Source organism: Catharus ustulatus, chromosome 2 (assembly GCF_009819885.2).
Source record: "Catharus ustulatus isolate bCatUst1 chromosome 2, bCatUst1.pri.v2, whole genome shotgun sequence".
Classification (NCBI taxonomy): Eukaryota; Metazoa; Chordata; class Aves; order Passeriformes; family Turdidae; genus Catharus; species Catharus ustulatus.
In genome coordinates, this window is record NC_046222.1 from 92957600 (window position 1) to 92980968 (window position 23369).

Genomic DNA, 23369 nt, shown 5'->3' on the forward strand with positions numbered 1-23369 from the left:
TTGCCTTGGGACTGTGTGAAAGTACAGATCTTATTAGTGTTGCGATGGTAAAGCAACAACTGTCTCTAGATACAGATCTGTCCTGAGAACAGATTTACTTCAGTGACTACTTCAAATATACATGGACAACTCTGGCACACAGAAGAAACAGTGATGAAAGGCACAATTAACATGACCCATACCAGGTTTCCAAATATAGCAGCAAGTTTTTAAACCCAGTCTCTAGCAGTCCAGTGGGTATTACTACATCCACCATTCTGAGTGGCAGGTCAATGAATATGGAAGGAAAGTACAAGTTGGTTTGGCTACAAGGGTGGGCTCATGGCAATGCCCGCAGCTGTGAAGTCCACAAGGCAGAAGTAGAAACTGACCATCACAAACAATACCTTATGGAAAATGAAGATGACAGCTTTCCAATGCGGTGTTCAGCATGAAACATGAGCACTAGGATTCAGTTTCCAAAACAACACAAGAGTAAACTGGTTACAGTAAGACAATTTCAATACTAGAATTTGATCTCTAAGCAAAAACTATTATTTATCTTAAAATACCAAATATGCTGGCAGTGCATCTTACAGTACTGTGTGTTTCAGCCACTGTTAAGGCTTGAAGAGATTCATGTTTCCCTCTCAGCAGATGCTGAGCAATGTTCTCCTTTAAACAAGGAAAGCAGTGAACTGCTGACCCATGCAAGGTGAAGGATTCCAGTCAGGATCTGCTCTCTCCCTGGCTAACAGCACGAGCTCCCGTCCTGCAGGCAGCTGCAGCCAAACTGCACACCTTTTCCCTAATTGGAATCATAGCATCACTGATCATCCACTTCAGTTCAACAGTAAAAATACTTCTTATTTTGTGTCCTGTAGTGCGAAACTGTTGAAGGACTCAGGGCCTGTGTACCTTCCCTTTAGAGATATCAACGTTTTTCCCCTTGAAAGAAGGCTTCATTATTATCAAAATTAAACTACTTTAACTTCCAGAAGTTCACTCTTTACTTAGCAAAACCCTTCAGAGACCACTAAGGTCAGAAAGGTGACACTTGAGGACTAAATGACTAGGTCTCCATGGGCTATGTGTTTTACATCAGCAGTCAATGCTAGCCTGAAAATACCGGTTGTTTAATAGCTTTTCAGCCTTATGCTGGTGATTGCAAAAATGATTTAAAAACACAAAGACTTTTTTTTCCCCTTTCTAGCTAGAGTTGCTTGTTCTAGCTTTTTCAGAATACATCCTTCCTACTAAGAACAAACCTTGGGTTCGTGTATTTTAGGGAAGCAAGGTTTGAGAAGATTTAATTTTTCTTTTTCCCCAAAAGACTAAAATAATACTTTCCAAGTTGGAGGTGAACAACAAATTACTGTGATACTTCATCTGGAGCAAGTACTTCAAACAAAATACAGAGATTACTAAAATTATAATATATCTGGGGGAAAAAATGAAACTGGTACACAGTTTCCGAATTTTTCCAAAGACTAATCACACTTCAGCTGATTCAAGGAACTGTTTCTCACAGGCAAAATATAAATTGCTTTGCTCTAAACTGACTCAAGGTATTTAAAAACTGCTTTGCAACAGCTAGACAAGCAGTGATACGACAGAATACTCCAGTCTTTTCTTGGTCCATGAATCACATCTATGTGAATTTTTCTAAGCCATCTTTAAGTACAGAAAAAATGAATATATCCATAGGAATTTTTTCTATTAATGAAAACACACAATTGAGATGCCTGCAAAAGCTCAAAGCCTTATACAGTGCTTTAGAAACACTCTAATTATCACATCCTGTTCACATTATTTACAAAGCTTTCAGTAGGATGACCCACTGAATGAGCAAAGCAAGATTATACTGACAGTCTTGCGTTTCCTTGGTCCCAAGCAATCCTGATCAGCTCAGAAAAGCAAATGTTCACATCAGGCAGTCTGTTTGGCATTCAGTAGAAGTTCATTTGCCCAGATAATGAAAATTTCTGGCTATGCCTTTGGTTTCATAAAAGTTTGCTTTCCTGAAGCTTTAACAGCATCAGAAGTAGCTAACGGGAGCATAGGATAGTGCAGGTTTTTTTAAAACACTTGCCATTATTGGATAACGCTAAGATTCAGCAGCCTCAAGGGGATTTTTAAGGTCACAACAAAAATTACTTGAAATTGAATACATGTAGGGAAAAACTCCCTCGAAACAGGTAATAGGTTTAAGATGCTGTTTAAGATCTCTTATGGTAACACTGAAGACGTGCAGGAGACACTGGCCCACTGGTGCACCACTTTAGCCTGACTTGGGGATTGGAATTTAAAGGTACCAAGCCCAAAATAGCTGTCTGCAGAACAAAGCCCAAAATAGCTGTCTGCAGAAATAATCCACCGATCACACCAGCTCTGAATTTACCTGGATCTGTGAAATATAATTTGTATTAATGTGGCACATTTATCTAGAGAGCTTGTGAGCTCAGAACATCAAAAGTATTGAAGCAGCCCAGAGTATTTTCAGCTCCTCTACTACAATGTAGTAAAAATGCATCAATCTTTAGAAAAAACCCACATTTTACCATGCACTAGTTTAATTTGTTGTCTTGGATAAATTTCTTGTCAACATTTTTGAAAACTAAATATACTACTAACCAGTCTTGCAATCAGTGTGGTATGGGTTCTATGTATTTAAATATATTAGCAGTGATTCATCTTAACTATGGTGAAACATCAGGAACAGGATGCTTTGAGAATAAGCACACAGCTTTCTTACTTAAATGGTACCAGTAAATTTCTGGACTTATGGAAAAATGGAAAAGGTCACTGTCAGCAAAACTAGTTGTAGTAAGAAACTGCAATATCTAAAGTATTTCTGCAGTCTGGATTGTAATAAATAACCCTAATTTAAATAACTTGCATTATTCATTCACACACACAGCTGAGAAGAAAACCTAAATACTTTCTCAGACCTTTGCTAGCTGATGTGTGATAAAAAGCCATTGCATGTTGGAATTTGATGGCAGGGCATTATACAGGAAACAAACGGGGCTGTAGCACCACAATAAGCTAGAGTCACACAGGATTCAGAGTCTAGTCACCCATATTCCTAAATCCAAGAGTAATCTTCATTTATGTGACCAGTGCTTAGCTTATGCCCTCAATGTCTATGGGCAACACAAGCTTTCCAAGTAACATTTTATTTACACCATCTGATGCAATCAGAAAAAGTAAACAAGGTCCATTCAGTAGCTAATTTTTCTTGAACTTACACCATTAGTCTAAACAGAAGGTCTTAACCTCTGTGTACAAATCTTGTCTTCCCTGTGTCCCCAGACAACATAGCTAAACCAAAATGACAACAGTCTGTAGAAGTAGCTAAGTTCTTCAACTTGAATATTGCTGAATTGTCAAAGCTATGGCACAATTCTCCAACAAGGCAGAAGACAGGTTGACACTGTGAGTAACCCAGCAGTGAGGGTGGCATGATGGAGAGGCAGGCTTAGGCTCCTGCTCCTTATAAACCTATCATGAAAGAGAGGCCAGATCTATCAGCCAAACTTCAACGGGGAAGTACAAATTCAAGACCCCTGCTCTAGATCAGGGAACCTGCAACAGGTTTTGTGCATTTGTGCCCTGATCACAAAGACAATAAAGATAACTACCAACTTAAGTGATTTTATGATTCTGTGTTGGGAGTAGCAGAGTGTGGTTTTTTCCACAGGGAAAGCTGGCCAGCTTTTGAGATGTCAGTTCCAGGAGGCTGGTTCATAGCACAACTGACAATATCCAAGCCAGCATGGATGTCTCCCTCCAATGTCAATCAGGCACTTCATTCCTATTAAAGGGAGGAATTCCTGCTTCTCTTTCTCCTGGCCACTTCTGACTAACTGAATTTTTCCCATGCCTGAGTCCTTACACATAAGCACCTAAGCAGAAGGACTCTTAAGAAAAGCAGCAGCATTAGTGCTGCAACAGTTTCACTCTGATTGTAATTCAGACCATGTTCTGTTCCTGACCAAATTTCTGATTTATTTAAAATCTCTGTTGTTTCCTTTGAAACGAAAAGGCAGGGTACTAACTTGAGGCCAAATTCAGTTTCTACTATAAAGTTAGTGCGAGTTACCCTACTGCTCCATAAAGGCGTCAAACTAAGACCTTGTTCTTAAACAAAGGAAGAAAATAAACTGTAACTACTCAGTAATGCATCCTGATAAATAAACACTGCAATAACAGAACTTTTAAAAAGGAGATCTCTGTAAATCAGATGTATCTACGGTTCATTCTTTTGATAAAAGGTAACCTCTTGTCACTCCAAAGCAAAGCTGGAGAATTATTTTCTTCAGTACAGAAAATGAATTTGTTCAGCCTAGGAAATGTTTACAAATATTTTTAGAAAGAACTGGTTTGGAGTAAAAAAAATCTTCTAAAATGCAATGGATTCTATCTAAAATCACTGCAGATTTAGTACATAATATGAAACAAGACATTTCAACATGCTTTTTATGTTTGTGGCTACAAACTGTACACAGTGGAATTTCATAGCCCCAAAGAATAATGCTCTTCAGAACTCTCTTTATGTCTCTGAACATCATTCAGATTCTGTGTATAAAACTACATAATTTAGAAACTTAATCTTGGTTTTTTTCAAACATGGCAGTATATTTGAAATATGGTATTAATTTATGTTTGCATCTTCAAAGAAAAATGTAGAAAGATAACTTAAACTAGAGAATTCATAAAAAAACTATATCAATTTAAAATTTTACTGCATAAAAATATGTACTTTTCAAATTATTTTAATAAATTAAATATCCCTAGCATTTTTAATATATATCCCTGACAGTCTATAAAAGAGGGTTCTTGTTATAGAAAATAAATGGAACTCCGAAAGTACCCCCTTCATAAAACTTATTTAACAATAATTATATTTTTTTTCTTCAAGGAATGTAACAATATGTACAACTCTATATTACTATACTATCAAAATAGTACAGGTTAAGCATAGCAGGGTTCTGCAACCATAAGATGGCAAAGTCACATTACAGTGGAGGACAACTTGGGCCTCAGACGAACATTATCAGTGTGGAGCATCAGTTTCTGGATGGATCAGATAAGAAGGGGTAAATACAATCTTCTCATCTACAGTAGATTTCACAAGAGGTAGAGTTCAAGTGAAAAAGAATGACATTTGGAATAAGGTGCATGCTCAGTATTTTCAATTTGTGACTTGCTAAGGATGTCAGATTTTATAGGAAGAATTTTCAAGAACTCTTTCTTTTTCCTCTAAAGCAGATTTCCATGATCAGTTTGTAATCTTTTTAATATGAATCTGAAACAGAGAATCAGAAAAAACAAGTCATGGTTTAGTGTATTACATTTCTCAGTACTATTTTTAGTGTTAGCCAAAAGTCTGAGCTTCAAAATATAATGAAGAAATCCCTCATTCACCAGTTTTTCAATGTTCTACCACCTCTTACCTCATTCAGAATTGCCCAAACAGCCGAATTTTGTATCACTGAAAGCCGGAATGATGAAATAGGATTTAAGTTGGGGTCAACTGTTCCTTCAGCTACACCGTTTTCAAACTTCCCTGCAAAAGTACATACTCAATTAGGTCCTGTTCAACAAACTGAAGTACAAAATCCAGAAAATGTATCTGCAGTATCACAATTCACAGTATCATTGTAACAGCATCACAGTGAAACCAGTATCATTCCTGAAATAAAAGGCAGTGAGTGATTTTGACATCAGATCCAGTTTTGCAGCAGCAAACAAGATGGGGCACATCATCAGTGCACATCAATCAGAACAGGACTATACATAAGAAAGAAACCCTTTGAAACTGTCTGAAGGCATTAAGACCTAGAACTCTGAAGATTTTGGCACAGGTACTCATTTAATATCACATTTTGGCACAGGTACTCATTTAATATGACACCTTTGGCTTATGTGTTTTCAGACAGGATTAAGGACAAGGGATATCATTCATGTGTAACATATTACTATTTAATATATCTTCAATTATATTAGGATGAGCAAGAATTTCATTTAGAAGCCCAGTTAGACTTTACAGTTAAACCATACAGACAACAACTGTAATTTATTATGACAAAAAAAAATGTGCTTCCATTATAATAGGATTGCCCAAACTATGTCCAGCAACTAATTAAAATCCATGTGTAAAATTTCTCTTCCTTAAGATGTATCCAGGCACCTTCCCCAACAGCCACTTGGCTGTCAAAAAGCCAATCTCATCCTGTGAGCTTATTGTCTGTAGGGTGGGTTCAAATCCAGGTCAAGCACACAACTCAAAGGCACTTGTGCAGTCACAAGACAGAGAAGATGGTCTTACAGAACCTGGAAATGCCTCTATTATAATCTAGGTGGTCTATCCTGTCAGAAAAGTTGGATGTAGCTGCACTACAGCTAAGAGTCACAAGAGTCTCTGTTTAGTACATCAGCCTCTGAAAAGAATTAGTGGACACAATATTAAGTAAAGCCTACAGCATCACATACCAAAAAATGAATGATAAAAACTCAGGTTTAGGTTTGTTTTGGTTTTAATAAAGATGTGTTTAAGAGTTGCAATAGTAAGAATACACATTTTTTTCTACTATTACATACCTATCCTGAAGTAACCATCCTCTAAGCGTTTGTCTTTGGTTTCTTTGCTTAATACCAGTTCTTCACTCTAGAACAAAGCATAAATGAGACAGTTTATTTTGACATATGACTTTGCCAGAGAAAGACAAATGTATGTGCACTCTTCTTATATATTCAGCATCCATTTTTCCCAAATAATTAGGAACAAGCCTGGAATATAGTTTATTTATAGCCTTAGACAAGCCAACACACAAAAAAAAAAAAAAAAGAAAGAAAAAGAACAGCAGTGTTCCAGAACTGAACAATTCTTGGCTTCAAAGGAGAAAAATCAAGTTCTCTAAGTGCCCCATGAAACTCACATTGTAATTTTGTAATTGCCATATGAACAGAATACTTAGCACATACTGGCATACACAGTTGGAGACAAGCAAAGGCAGGACCTGGCTTCTTTTTCTATGGCTTAGCAAGAGCTTTCTCTCTTGGACAAATGAAAACTTACAGCCTACTTTTTGATCTAAGACTTTGGGTGAGACGGAAAGCCATGAGAGCAGCAAGGGAAGCACCGCAACTATCACTGCCTCATGGATGGGGATCAGTAAGGTTTTTTTAATAAGCACCAAAAAAAAAAATTGTAGAGCAGAGCTTGAAAAACAGCGTGAAAATTACAACAATGATTCAATACTGAAAGACCCACTCTAAGAATTTCCCAGGAATTAATTAAAAATGGTTGGCAAAATGGAGATTAAATTGATGAGCTTTTTTTCTTTTTAATTCTGATTTTGAACTTAGGCTGAAAAAGTGGGGGGAATGTTTTTGTTTTGGTTTTCTTTGTTGTTTGGGTGTTTGGGGCAGGTTTTTGTTATAGATAGTCTTGACAGTTTTTTAGTGTGCTGCTTGAATCCCAGACAAATCCAGTCTGGAGGTACACTGGTTTCTAAGGGATGTTTTTTGTTTTTCTGAATTCTCCTTAAGGAAGATCAGAGTTAAAATACTTGAATGATTTTCTAGCTCTACTGAAGTCCAGGATGGAGAAACAGGGCCCTCAGGAGCTGCTGCCGTCAGATGACAATATTTTACTGAAAGTATTTTCTGCTGACACCCGTGGCTTAGGAACAGGCCAGATGCAGAAATTCCTGTTTACCTTTTCCACAAATTGCATCAATAGCAATAGAACCTCTGTAGCATTACTTCCTTAAGGGATGCTCCTGTGAGGGACATTCCATAGCCAAGTAAAGCCAAAAAACAGATGCCTGATGCACATTTTTGCTCATTATCTTGTCTATTCTTGTATCTTGGGCTTAGATGAAGCAAGAGTTGCAGCTGTTTTTGTGGTTGAATGTATTTCCACAGGTCTTGAGAAACATACCCCTCAGATCTTATGATATAATATCCCACATGTTATGTTGTATAATTAGAGTCAAACAAACAATTTTCTTTTTAAGGATGGGAACAGTAAGAATTTCCTATTTTTGTGGCAGCCTGGCCCTGGTGAAGCGGCACAGAGGGGTGGCGGCCATGCCCTGGCCCCGCCAGATACAGGCAAGCCTGGGGGCCTGCGGCACCGCCCCTGCTGGGTACAGGCGGGCCTGGGGGCCAATGGTTGCTGGCTTGAGGCGGGGCCTTATCCAGCAACTGTGTGGAGGGAGCAGGGGGGTGGAGCCTCACTTCAAAAAACCATGTGCGCCCTATAGTCCGGTGCACCTTATATGATCTACAAAGTTGCGAATTTTGCCGACTCCCGGGGGGTGCGCCTTATAGTCCAGTGCGCCTTATGGTCGTAAAATTACTGTACTTACTTAAAAAAATATAAAAATAAAGTAAAAAAAAAGATTCCTACACAAAGTACAGTAATTTCATGATTACAAGGCGCACCTGATTATAAGGTGCACTTCTGGATGTTGGCAACTTTTCATTCTTTGTCCATACTTAAGCCGCACCTGATTATAAGCCGCACATTACAATGCAGAGTGTGATAAAAGGTATCTATTCTATCACCATCTGTTGAGGGTGGGGCAGTGATCCTTATCTCTGTGGGAGACATTCTGCTAATGGGCCATCCATTGAAACCAGGCAGGGCATTATTCTTTATCTTTTCACAACCCATCCTTCCTCCAGCGAGTCATTTTCTGCTAATGGCCCATTGAGTCCCACTGTGGGACTGATAAAATTATTTCATCCCATTGGAAGTTGCTCCAGCCAGGGGGAAGAGCCCAACATTTCTTACCAAGATAAAAACAGAGGTTTTGGGACACTAAGGGAGCCCCTTTCTCCACTGGACTCCAGAGGGAAACCAGATTTCTCCACATCACCACTGGACCTCCAGAGGGAAACTGCACCTTCTACAGGAGCACTGCTCCAACTGAGCCACATCTGTCACTGCAGGAGGATGCAGCCACCATTTAATGGGACTGCTACCAACACCCTGCCTGACAGGGTGTCAGGTTGTACTCTGATTTTCTCAGGGTTTGGAGTTTGTTTCTTAGTAGTACTCTATTTCTATTTTAATTTCCCTAGTAAAGAACTGTTATTCCTAATTCCCATATCTTTGCCTGAAAGCCGCTTGATTTCAAAATTATAATAATTTGGAGGGAGGGTGTTCACATTCTCCATTTCAAAGAGAAGCTCCTGCCTTTCTCAGTAGACACCTGTCCTCCAAACAAAAACAGCAACTTTTCGTTCTTTGTCCATATATAAGCCGCACCTGATTATAAGCCGCACTTCGGGTTCGCACCAAAATTTTAGTCAAAATGGTGCGGCTTATAATCCTGAAATTACTGTATATGGGGAGAAATAGAGATAATTTGCCATGTTAATACTAAATAACAAATTTGTCTGAAGTAATATTTTAATCCTCTCAGTCTTTTGTAATATAAATAGTTAGCTGTAATATGTAGTTGAAGAAAAAGAACCCATAGCATCTGACTTCAAACAAGAATATACTCTGCATAGTGTAGTACTTTCCTATGGTAAAACTGGCTGATTTATGGGGGAAAAAATAAAGATAAATTGGGAGGAAGGTACACATTCTGTTTAAAAATCTAAATATTTCAGTATCCTAGTGGGTTTGGATGTGTGTCAATCCCTGAACTAAGACTTTTTTATTACGTCAAATAGCAGATTGACTTAGGTTTCCCACTTCCCAAAATACACAGGAGAGGGAAGACTATTTTTTTTTGTTTTGTTTTAAATAGTAGCAATGAACTAGAAGAAAATTACCTTGTTCACATCAAAATTACCAACAGCACTTGTAGCAGACTGCACCCTGAATGAACATCTGAATAGTTACAATAGTCTTATGTAAACGTATCCAATTAAAAGAAGGAAAAGTATGAGAACATCAGAACATCAAAATCATACAGTTCAAAGAAGCATTTATGTCTCATCAGCCTGTTAAAAAGTCAATAAAGAAACTTTGCTTTTATCCTGTAGTGGAGAAGATACAAATCAAAAAATTCATACCTGAAAAGGCAAAACTTCTACTGTTGTGTTTAGAAGTATGTCTCCTGGATGCTCTGGATTGCCACTGTGAAACAAGTACCTATAAATTAAAAGGAAAAAAAAATCCATGTACATCAGTCAGAATCAGCTGTGTTACTGTCTTACATGTTAATTGCCACATACAGGTGTTACAAGGACAAACACCATTTTTATATTGAGCCTACATCAGCTGGGGATGGTTTCATATATTTCTCTGACTGGAAGGGGTCAAGTTTTTCAGTTGCTCAAGAGTAGTTAGGCAATTTTTTACAGAGGGTGTTTGCATCCTCTGCTCTTGCCAGACTGCATTACACAAAGCTGTAGTCAATACTGCCTGGCACTCACTGGTATCACCTCCAGAAGGAGGAGCCCTGCCCTCCTTCAGCCTCTCCCCAGCACACATCACCCTCTCCCTGTGCCCACAGGATGAACTCTGCAGATCCATTCTGAAACAGTTCTGGGAGCTTAGCCAAGTCAATATTTTGCCAGGTGAGTGTTCCCTAAGTCTAGCTCTCCACCATGGTTCATTGCAAAATCTCATTGATGATTGTGCCAGGAATTCCCAACCCATATCCACACCCTTTCTTGTTACCTGAATTTAAACTTCTATTCCAAGGACAGATTTATTTAAGAAAAAAAATTCCCTCAAAAATCCCTAAACCGTAAAGGCCTGTTTCTGACATGCATTCACACATAAAAAGGACTTTTAAAAACCTGTACAAAGTCCCTATTACTCTAACTCAGTTGTGCATTTTTTGATTGGACAGAGTATGTTTGAAACATTATCTAAACTATCCCTATCAAACAGTGAAGTGCTCAAATTCTAGATGCCTACTCTGAACAGCTTTTGCAGTATTGCACATGAGTAGATTATGTTACAGAAGAGACAGAGTTTAATTCCTCTTTCTTTATATATAACAGAAACTTCATGCTATTCTGAACAGGTATTATGTAAACCAGTAATAATAATTTTTTACCACTAGGTGGAATCAATGCTTGAAAATTATTCACTACTTGCCATTTTTTCTAGTGGACCAGAGTTAATTCAGATTACTGTCATAAACTAATTAGATCCTACACCAACTCAGATGCCATTTTTAGGAAGACTATTTTACTTTTATTGTGTTTGAATGAATATGTAAAAATCTATCAACACACCTCAAACCTTTCTTGAATTGGAACTTAGATGGTACATATTGCTAATTTCTCTTTGACATTAAATATGTCACCGGCCAGAGACAAAATTAGTTCAGAAATTATGACTTGATTAAAATTAAAAAACATTAGTTCAATTTGCAGTTTATTAAAATGCAATTAGAAGTGTAAATTCCAGTTTGTCTTTATCCAATATATCTGGAGCCAGCTTGAAGACCTGTCATTAATCCATACCCCAGAGCTACAAGACAAGAAGAAGAAAACAGTGCTCTGACCCTGACTCAGAAATGTCTGTGACCCCAAAATGATAGAAATATTTTAGGAAAATGCACACACACATAAAACATTTCTTTTATCAAGGCTCAGAAAAGGAGCAATACCTCACATTGTGATATAAGAAAGCCACACTGATTTCTATTGCATTGGTTTCAGCAGAACTGCACAGTTGTACTGGAAAACAGAACTGGACTAAATAAGCCTCACTACTGCATTTCAAGAAAAATAATTTCTACACTTTAATGTAAAGGTTAGTCAATTCCAAAGTACACAAGCTACCTAAAACATCCACAGTTCTTCCAAAACAAATCTTGTGACTTTTTCTAGATGTTTAATGACATCCAAAAAACCCCAACAAATTATTTTTTCTAGGAAGATGCCTTCACTGTACATCTCAATAGTAAGCAAAACAAAGCTCTCAGGGGAGCTGACTAGAAAATTAAAAGTACATTCTGTCTTTTGACCTAATAGAGCTAACTAGCCATTCCTTAGTCTGTCAGGTATACTAAATGGTACTGAGCATTTTTTCTCTTGAAAACACTGAAAATTCTAATTTAAAATTCTAATTTAATATTCTAATTTAAAATGAAATTAATCAAACACTCATCTAAGGTATTCCCATTAAATGCTCCACCCAAACCACAGACGTGCTGCTTTTCCTTAGAACTTAGTTCTGAGAAGACACACCTAAAAATCCACAAAAAAGCTCCCTCTGATCTGGGATCACTGTGCTCTCAATGAACAGTAATTGACTTCGGTGTTTTGGATGGGTTTTTTGGGGCAAGCAGTAGCAGTGAGGGCTTTGTTTGTTTGTGAGGGGTTGTCATTTATTTATTTGGGTTTGTTTGCTTGTTTTTAAAAACAGCCCTGCAAGCACACAGCCACAGCCAAGCATTTCTCCTACTGTGCCATCAGCTTTGAGACTGGAGATGCAGCTTCCTCCCCTCAGCAGTTGTCACTCCATCACAGCAATGCACTCCCGTGCTGGCACAGTGCCATAACAATTTACAGCAGTAATTAATCAAACCCATTTCCATGTAATCAAACCTATGCTATTTTAGTATATTTTCTATAACTATCTGTTAATCCATATGCACACACAAATGTAACACATGCACATGTCACATTTTAAATTATGTTTAGAAAGAAAGGATATTTTTATATCTGAGCCTTGCTTCAACACTTGACAGATAACACCTACTTAGACATTAAAAGTTACACAGATTGAAAACATAAGTCTAAATACACATACACAGCCAATCCATATCTATGATAAATATTTTGTTTAGAACTAAAATTTACCAATTAGAAAATTTAATTTGAAATAAAATTTAGTTTACCAACAAACAGATATCTTACAGCTCCTAAAATAAGTGTCATTAGCTATTCTTTTGTAAAACTTGCTTTTCTGACAGGAGAAATTTTGCAATGGAGATCCTTTGGAAATGGGTTGAGAGAATAAAACTCATTTCAAAACAAAGGTCAGTTAAACCTCCCATTCAAAAATCTTTGAAATGGCTTTTAAGGAACCTGTCTTTACCTCCCCAATCCTTTTGAGTTTGGTTATAGCTACTCACTGCCAAGACCTTTTTTTACAAACTTGCTGTTATGCTAGATATTTAACTGGATGAGAAAGTATTATGGGTTTCTCCCTCCCAGGTGGAGAGGAGACTCTTGTGTCCCCTAACTAATGAACTGATTTATTCATCTAATATTTCTTACGTAAAACAGACATTTCTAAAAACCACAGAGACTTTTGCAGGACATTTAGGGTCCTCATTAAATCACTCATGAGGAATAATCCAGCTCATAGCCATAGGATTACAAGGTTGTTTCCTTTTATTTAATTCCTGCACCAGTAGAAGATGTCTGGCCCAGTCCTTTTTTCTTTCAAGAGAAACACTGGTTTATAACTGGACTGAATGACCTTATGTGTCTTTTCCAACCTAAATGATCCTATAATTTCATGATAGGTATTTCTCAATACAGATACTGAAGGATCTGGGAATAGCTTTGCTTTCAATTGCTAAATTATTTTGACACCTATCCTGGGATTTACACACGACAGTCCATGCAAACAGTAAAAACATGCACTTTTTTTCCTAATTGCTTTGCCTTTTTCTTAGAGCAGAATCACTAAGATCTCCTTGTCTATCTGCTGCTTAAACCTAACACCTTCTGAACCATTCCTTCAAATAAAAATTCTGAAAGCAATGGATCTCTAAATGAAGTAATCCCAATCAAATTCACCTAAAGTTAATAAAAACAAACCTTACTATTGCCTTATGGAATATTACTTCACTACTTTCTTAATTACAAAAAACAAACATGAACACAATTGAACATTTTTGATCAAAGTCAGCAGAGAAAAGTAACTCTAACTTACAATTGCTAAGTATAATACGAATGTATCTGAATCTAAGTGAGCTTTTTCTGCTGGCAGTGTCTCTTTAAAGAGTCACACGTCTAAGATAATAACCAGCTACTCTTGATATTCAAACACAGACAAGCCTCCTCTTTACCAGAAATAATTAAGTGTATGAACTCGCATACAATCTGCTCATGACCTCAAAGTGGTATGAGAGTAAGAAGAGGTTAAGTGTTAATACTTCATGTAGCATCAAGAAACACACAAAATTTCAAGAGCACTGAAGGTTTAAAAACAAAGAAAGTACACAAACAGAAAAAAAACAACACCAATCACCATACTAAATGAAGCAAAGTCAAAGCTGCAAAGAAAACTTCTGTTTTTATACTCAGTGACTTCAGTATTTACCCAGGTTGAGGGGTTGAGTTGTTGCCATGGAGCTAGATACACTTATAAAATCAAGACAAACAGAGGGGGAAAACCCCCCAGCCAATAAGCTGAAACAAATATTCATACATATCCTAACACACACACAAAGGGAGGGGAAGGCAGGAGTGTGATTATCATTTGTACACTGACTAAAGATATCATTAGTTTGCCAATGCAGTTAACTATTAGGGTACTTTAAAAGCCCACACTCAGGTTCAAAACCCCTCCAATAGTGAGCATCCAGGAAAATTCTCACCTTTTGTGACATCCCTCAGAAAATGCATAAATCAATATTAGTAATCCGAACTGTTGACTTTAACATTCTTTTAATAGCTAAATTTTTTCAACATCTGTGTTTCCAAAAACAAACAAAAACAACCATGCACACCTCCACCTGCCCCTTATCCTCCTTATAAAGGGATGTATCTCTATCTCATATCCAAGCATATTTAGGCCCAAAAACTATTATTCTATAACCCAATTTCATTTCTTTAAGGTATTATAAAATCTTTTATATTTTATTTAAATAAAGTGCCAACTATTTTTTCATCTATAGAAAGTATTCTAATTACGTGTTCTAATTAAAATAGAACTGAATACACAACAATTATATTAGTAAATTATGGCAGTTTTGTAAAAGGAAATGGTTAACAAAAATACTTTAAACAGCACAATTCACATCCACTGTCAATATATCTGGGTTTTGTTTTGAAGGAAACAAGTTATCTCACCTGATACTAAACCTGATTCTAAAAATATAACGACACAGGCCTTTGTGCTCTGTAAACACCAGGAATCAAATCCTTTCCTTCACATATCCTCCTTACATCCCTTTTTAGAAATCTGATGTATTTTAGTATATATCCCATTTTCAGAAAAGGAAAATAGGTAGGAAGGCAGAGAGGAAATGTTTTCTTCCACATTTGAAAAAATTATCCATAGCAACATGCAGCCTTACAGTTTTTAATTCTGCACAACATGAATTTCTATAAAAGCAATATTTAGTCAGCAATTTTTTGGCTCTCTACAGATGCCATCATCCACTGCAAGAGTCATAATCCACCAATTCTATCCAGCATTTTTGATCACTGGATGCAAATCTGGTAAAAGAAAACTAATCTATATCCTTTGTGTCACTTTCTCAGAATCCTAATTAGGAAGTGTTATTCTACTGTCACTGGAAACCGGTATTAACCATGCACTATTTCCTCATGCAAAACACAAACAGAAGATGAATAATTTTTTTTCCTTCTCTCAAGTTCAATTTATTCTCCTATTCTTCATGCCTCTTACTAAGTCATTTGAAAAAATTGCTTACACTTCCAAAAAAAGTGTAATTCTTCTAGTCTGTATATTAATATATATGCATCTGCCAAGTACTCCCAATAGGTATATATAACATCTTGTTATTATAATTCCAAATTCAGAAAAAATTCCCCAGAAACAAACAAAGAAGAAATCCCCTGGCCTCCCCAAACAAAACAAAAAATACTTCCACCCTATTACCTTCTACGCAAAGTTCCTGGTGAGATTTCACTTCCTCTGACAGAATGAGCCCATCTAAAGATCTTTATGGAAATTGGGTTGCATTGTTGAGAGTTGCAGGGGTTGAATTCCCCATTTTCACAGAGCTGTTGACCCAGTGCACCTAAAAGAGTGAACTTTCTCATATTTGTCAATGGACCACACTGAAGAGCTGATGGTAGGATTTTGGGGAGTGGTCTGGGTCTTTTTTATCCATCACATGCCTAAGAAATTAATTTTCTCCATACTCAACCTGAATCTTTTAGTAAGATTACCTACCTGTACCATTTCCTAACACTCTTCACTTGTGAAGTATGTGCAGAAGGTATTTAGCTAAGAAAATCTCATTCTCTCATCTACTCTACTACTGTTTCCAGACATGACTGTGACATTGACTTTCCCTCTGGACAAAGACAGTGACATCCACTGTCTCCCTGGAGTGGGCTCACTTCAACTGTAATAAAAAAAGTCTGGCATTAAATTAATTTTAAATTTTCATTTTGGAGGTGGTTTGGGGTTTTGTTTCTATTTAATGGATAGGGGTTTTTTTGTTTGTTTACAATTTTTGCTGGGGGTGAATGATTGTTCTTTTACAAGGTTATTTCTGCTGAAATGTTAATCCAGTGAGAGGTAGAAAGACTTTGTTGTGGTTTTGAATTTAGTGTGTGTGTGTATATGTGGGTGTTATGCACATGAACATTTTTTCACCCCCTCCAGCTTGTCTGGGGAAGCACAGATAACTCCCTTCAGTTTTCTTATATACAGGCATTTACCACCATTTGAGATAGCACTTGGGTATGTGACCTCACCACAGGCTGGAAAGATGCAATTATGACATCTCAGAGACTCCAGTCCTTCTGGAAATCACGTGAAGTATTTTACAGCATCTCAAGGGGCATTAGACATCTAACATTTTGGCATCAGCACTAAGCCTCCAAGGTTTCTGACTAAGAACTATAAATCCAGGAACACTGCCAAGTACACAAATCTTGGATATTAGTATCATTAAGGAAGAAGCAGCATGTCCTTGGCTTAGGCAGCTCTTCTGTCTCTGATCCATACTTTAAGTTTTTTTTCCCTTTTCATACGAAGTCCTTGCCTCATTGTTATGGGCAGAATTCCATGCCCAGAGCAAACAGCATCAGTGCCTGGGAGCCTGCCTGCCAAATCCCTGCTGTCAGTGCATCCATTTGAGGATGTTCTCATTAGTACAGAAGCTTATGCAAACAGAGAAACCAAAGCCCTCAAATTCTCTTTTATGCACACTGAAAGTATTATCCCACCTGAAATGTACTGACAAATACCAAAACATTTAAAATAATACACTCTGAGATTTTCAAGTATTTCCTATCAGCTGATATGACCAGTACAAGTTTCATAAAATGGTTGCACTTTAATAGAATACATCTTTAGAATCAGAATTAAAGATTACGACTAAATTGAAACTCTGTGTTTATGCATTTACATGGTTCTTGAGCTAAAACTGCAGGTTTAATGCATTGGGGTGAAGGGGAGGTTCTACACTGAACAGTGATTATGAACAAAGAACAACTTATACATCAGGCAAGTCACTGCTGTACTTACCTTAAACCAAAACAATTTTGCAGGTCCCTAGGTTTTAAGTGGTTGTTACTGCAAAAGCCAATGATGAGGAAGTTCCATTACCAGCTTTAGAAAGCTGTTAGGAAGTTTTTGTTTCCTGTTGTAATGCATTTGATCTTGTATCACTCTAGCCACAGGAGGACTTGCATAGGATGGATAATTACAGTAATTTCATGAATACAACCCGCAATGTTTTGACCAAAATTTTGCTCCCACACCGGAAATGCGGCTAATACTCAGGAGCGGCCAATATGTGAATAATTTTCTGACATTTTCAACCCCGGGAGTGCAAACCGAGTCAGTGCAAACTGCAAAGTCGAGCACCTGCCAGTAAAACCCTGCATTTATGTGGTTGTTACAAATTGGTTACTCTGTTGCACGGCGGGTGGAGCTGCTCTGTGCAGGCAGCATAGGGGGTGGGGAAGGCGGGGCAGCTCCCTCCTGCTGGCACCGCAGCTCGGGGGGAGGCGGGGGCTCTCTCCTGCTGGCCCCGCGGCCTGGGGGGAGGCAGGGGGTTCCGTGCAGCTGGCCCCGCGGCTCAAGGGGCTCCCCGCAGGAGCAGAGTGGCTCCACCCCCACCTCCCACCGCCGCCACGGGTGCCAGCGGGCTCTGTGCCCCCCCTGCCACCGAGTGGCAGCGCCGGGCCAGGGCGATGGAGCCCAGCAGTGGTGGCGGCCGGCCCCAAGTGGCCCCGCCAAGCTGGGCCACCCAGCCCTGTCGGCAGCCCCAAGCCCACACGGTCCAAGTCGAGCCAGTAAACCCCGCCCTGCCGCGGATCTGTTACTAACTGGTAACTTTGTTGCACGCGGGTCCTCCCTGTGAACAACACAGCGGCTTATACTCAGGGTGCGGCTTGTGTATGGACAAAGAAGGAAATGTTTGCCAACACCTGGCAATGCAGCTTATAGTCAGTGCGGCTTGTATTCGTGAAATTACTGTAATTACATTTTGAATACATACAAGACTGACTGCTATGATACCTTTTTGGTAACTTTTTTATACTTAAAAAAATGTTCATTTTGTTTTTCACTGCTAGAAAACCTGTTTTTAAAGCTGCCTTTATTTTTCTTTACAAAATATCACGCACCCATCTGTCCCTTTTTATGCAGGTATTTTTCAGCACTGTCACAATAATTTTAAAGCAGAAAAAAGAATGTATATGTTTAGGTACCAGGAGTCCAACAACATACTATTCACACTCAGTATATTGATTTTCTAGCTTAAATAGTCAAACATATATTTTCTTGCATGACTATTAATTCTGTGTTATGAAAAGATGGCACGGGAAATATAAGTGAGGTTAACATCATGTGTTCCCTGCAATTCCAATGTCCAGAATACAATTAGATGAATAGTCTCAAACTGCACATTCAGTATCTATGCCAATATCAGAGCACAAGCTGGCAAATGTCTACAAGGTAGTTTGTTGAAGTATTAAGGTTTAACTTTAAAACTGAAATTCCAGTCAGCAAGCTGTACCTTATAAAATCACTTTATTCATAGCCAATGCCACATCAGGATGACTACTCAATAACTTGCTAAAAGGAGAGTCCAACCAGCTACAGGGCAACTATAGAGTTCAAAGCAGTGATGGGGGGAAGGGGAAGGAAAAACCCCTATATTACAAGCAAGAACACACTGCCTCTCCTCTAAAAAAAGTAAACCAATAATCCTTTTGAAAATACTCAAAGTAACACTACAAAGCAGTATTGCAGAAGAGTCTGGAACACCAGTCCTACGAGGAGTAGCTGAGGGAGCTGCAGGTGTTTTCTCCTCCTGGAGAAAAGGAGGTTCAAACTCTCTCCAAATGCCTGAAAGGAGGTTGGAGCCAGGTGAGAGTCAGCCTCCTCTTCTCAGTGGAAAGGACAAGAGGAAATGCAAGTTTAAGTTGCATCAGGGAAGGTTGAGATATGATACTAGAAATATTTGCTTCACTGAAAGAGGAGTCAGGCATTGGAATGATGTCCAGGGAGGTGATGGAGTCACCAAGTATAGAAGTTTTCAAGAGGCAACTGTGTATGGCACTTAGGGATAGAGGTGCTGGGTTGATGGTTGGACTAGATGACCTTGAAGGTCTCTTCTAACCTTGATGATTCTGTGAAGCAGTTACACACAAGAAACAATGAGCTTCATATTTTAAAAATATAAAGCCAATTTATATATGTGTACTAGTGAGGTTAGGGTAAGTTTTGGTTTTCGGCGTTTCTTTTTTTCCCCCACAGTATAAAATACAGTAATTTCACGAATACAAGCCGCACCAATTTGACCAAAATTTTGGTGGAAACCCGGACGTGCGGCCAATATTCCGGGGCGGCTAATACATTAACAAAATTCTAAAAGCTGCCAACACGGAAGTGAGAGCCCGCGGCAGCCCCAAGCCAAGCTGGAGCCTGGCCGGCCCCGGCTGAGGTGGGAAAGCCGGGCAGAGGCGGGGCCAGCAGTGTTGGGGGCGGGCGGCAGAGCCTGAGCCAGCAGGGCGGGGCAGGGAGGGCGGCAGAGCCCGGGCCAGCAGGGCGGGGAAGCCCGGGAGAACTGGGGCTAGCAGTGCAGGGGAGCCCGACTGCATAGGGGAAGATAGCAGAAGCAGGAAGCCCGGCGGCGGGGAAAAGCCCCCTAGAAGCAGGGCTGGCAGTGCACGGGAGCCACATTGCATAGGATAGGATAGTAGAAGCAGGAAGCCCGGCGGCGCGGGGCTGCCCGGCGGCAGGGAAAAGCCCCCTAGAAGCAGGGCTGGCAGTGCACGGGAGCCACATTGCATAGGATAGGATAGTAGAAGCAGGAAGCCCGGCGGCGCGGGGCTGCCCGGTGGCGGGGAAAAGCCCCCTAGAAGCAGGGCTGGCAGTGCACGGGAGCCCAGGGGAACCAGGGCTAGCAGCGTGGGGGAGCCCGGCGGTGCGGCGGCCAGCAGTGCCGGCCAGGGCGAGCCAACATGGCAGCGGCGGTGCAGACGGGAGCGGGGAGCCAGGGAGTCTGGCAGCGGCGGCGGCAGCAGCACCGCCCGCAGGGCAAGCAAACGCAGCAGTGGCAGTGCAGACGGGAGCAGGGAGCCTGGCGGCGGCGGCGGCAGCAACACCGCCCGGCCGGCCCAGCCAAGCCGTAGCGCCGAGCCGGGCCATCCACCCCTATCGGCAACCATGAGCGGGCCGAGCCTGCCTGGCCCCGCCCCGAGCCAGTAAAGCCCGCTATGCCGCGATCCTGTTGCTAATTGGCCAATTTGTGAAAGTTGCGCACGGATTCTCGCTACGAACGAAAGTGCGGCTAATATTCGGGGTGCGGCTTATCTATTGACAAAGACAGCAACATTGTCGAGGCACCGGGGGTGCGGCTTATAATCCGTGCGGCTTGTATTCGTGAAACTACTGTACATAGTTGTCTTCTTCTTGGCTTTTTTCTTTTAAAATAAAGGTCAACATTTAAAATGCATTTATACTGAAGCAAACCTGAAGCCCTTTCTAAAATTATCCGTTCTAAATTCCTATTGCAGAACAGCCATAAATTTTGCACTTTCAAGGGTTTTCTCAAAGTAATTAGTGCATATGTTCTCTGAAAACAACATCTGATTTGTGTCAATCACACCTACAGAGAGGACTCCAAAACTTAGTCAAAAAAGAAATGGTTGTGATGATGATGAACAGCAGCATCACTTTAATGCTGCAAAGGAATATCTTTCTCAGATGTGTTTTGACTGGCTCATAACAAAACTCTTAAATATAACTGTCTATTTTAATAATTAAATCTGTGCTCTGAACAGCAGTGTACATGGCAAAACAACAAAGTGGATTTCAATAATTATGTAAAAAACCTGAGGAAACAGAAATCCAATATCTTTTATCTTTACAACGTAGACTGTTTTGACAATTTAGAGAACAGCCCCTTTATTATAAAAAACACACCAACTAACCAAAACCAAACATACCTTCAACACTTATGCAATTTGTCTTTGGGAACATCCTTCAATCTACTTTCCTTCTCAAGGATTTTCTACTGAAAGAAATGGATATATTTTCTTATTGCAAAGAAAATTACTATTACTAGATTACTATTAAGGGACTTCAGTGTTTTGGCTGGAGAACTTCTGCTTGGAAAGAACCTAGAAAGCTTCAGTAAAAGAGCTGTCACTAAAGGAAGTATTACAACGTTTCAATTTACACAAGCTGTTCCCTAGGTGTGGTTTAGAACAAGCACCATCTATTTGACTGTTCAATATTCAGCAGGAATCTGCCAGCAAGGTCTTGCATAAAATAGGCATAAATGTTACTTTCTGCTCAGTGAAGTGAGCTCAGTTCTCACTTTAAGTTAAAAGATCCTTGACAGTGTTATTCCTGACAATATTCTCACATCTCAAAAATTAAATATCTAAAGACTTAATGAAAGCTAATTACTGAACTGTAGAAAACTCAATTCAGTTCAGCAAAACATTTGGTGTGGAAAAATAAACTGCAGGAACAAGTCAGTGCTCTGTCAGAGGGTAACAGATGTGCCATTTATTCAGCCAGAGCTGTGGTCAGTATTTCCATTAAAAAACTTCATCACAAATTTATTATGAGAGTTACTAAGCAGTTACTTCAACTGACTTGGCAGACATAATTTCCTTTAAATTCAAAGAGTTCTTCTAACATTTAAAAGAGAAAAAGAAAAACGAAAAAGCCTTTTGCATCTTTCCACAAGGTTGCTATCAAAAGCACGCTTTCTACTCTTTATTCCCACCATCAGATGCATTTCCCCAGCAGGTAAGCCTTCCTAATGCTTGATCCATTTTCCCTTTTCTTGTGTTTCAATCTGCCAGTTACAGTTTTATTTTTGACTGCCTCAGTAAGCATCCTTGAAACATCAGGAAACTCCACTGCTCTATTAGACCTCCACGTGTCAAACTCTGCAGCTGCTGCTCAAGTTACACCGACAAAAACAAGCCCCCAATAATTTGAAATTACAACATCTGTAAATCTAATTAATCACTGACTTCAGGAAGGTTAAATACTGTATCTTTGAGGACACTGTGGCAATAGAAGTTAAAAGTCATAAAAAACTTTGAAATGCCTTACAATGATAGCTGAATAGGTAGCATCATTCAAACCAGTGGACTTCCTTTGAGGAAGCAGCGGAATGCAAGATGTTTCATTTCTTCTCAAACTAAAATGCATTTCTTCAATAAATAAAAATAACAAAACAAACAAGAAAAAAACAAAAACAATAACCTCCAAATCAAGCAACCAAACAGAAACCAAACCACCAAACACAAAAAAACCCCAAACAAACCAAACAAAAAAAATCCTGCAAACCCTAAAAAACTCCGCAAAAAACACACAACCACAAAACCCTCCAGAATAACACAAAGAAACCAAACAAAAAACAACATCCCCCCAAACCTAAAACAAACCCCCACAAACAAAAAAAAACCCCAAATAAAACAAAACAAGACCCTGAAAAACTTTACTTCTTCCTCACAAAAAACCAAACCATATAATCCTCTACAGCAAAGACTGTTCTTAACACAGCAGGTGGACTTATATAACCACCTTAGGCTCGGCTACAATTTTCCAGGACACAACAGTGAACACCATTTTCCCACCTTTTACACAGATAATTAATACTTTCTCATTCCTCTAGTTCCTTTCAGCATTAAGGCACCAGGTATAAAAAAATATATTTTTTCAAGTATTGGCACAGAAAAAAATGTTTTGCCTTTAATCCAAGGAGGTATGGCAGTTGTGTTCCTCCCCACATGCACCTGGAAAGCGGACCAGGGAAGTTTTTTAAATTACAGCAACCGAGAGAGTAATTTGACATCTCAAACAACAGTCTTGAGTTTCACAGGTCAGACTAGTTGGAACAACATAGTCACAAGGGAACTACTGATCTTCACTGTTGTGCTAAGCCAAGGTGAACACTTAGCTTTTGATTATGTACCAAGGTACACAAGTTGACTAAGTGGATTCAGTTCAGGACAGCGAAAAGGTCTCCTTCACAAGAAAA

General features: G+C 39.2%; 1 protein-coding gene across 3 annotated transcripts in view; it reads right to left on the bottom strand.

Annotated features, from left to right (window-relative positions):
• Positions 1 to 4347: 4347 nt before the first annotated feature.
• Positions 4348 to 23369, bottom strand: part of MGAT4A (alpha-1,3-mannosyl-glycoprotein 4-beta-N-acetylglucosaminyltransferase A) — a 78147-nt gene continuing 59125 nt past the window's right edge. For all 3 annotated transcript variants that reach the window (XM_033053626.2, XM_033053623.2, XM_033053624.2), the window contains 4 exons: positions 10024 to 10102; positions 6586 to 6652; positions 5439 to 5551; positions 4348 to 5290 (listed from right to left, as the gene is read on the bottom strand). In XM_033053626.2, the coding sequence (XP_032909517.1) occupies positions 5264 to 5290; positions 5439 to 5551; positions 6586 to 6652; positions 10024 to 10102 (286 nt within the window). In that variant the 3' untranslated portion in view covers positions 4348 to 5263. The remainder of the gene's footprint in view (positions 5291 to 5438; positions 5552 to 6585; positions 6653 to 10023; positions 10103 to 23369) is intronic.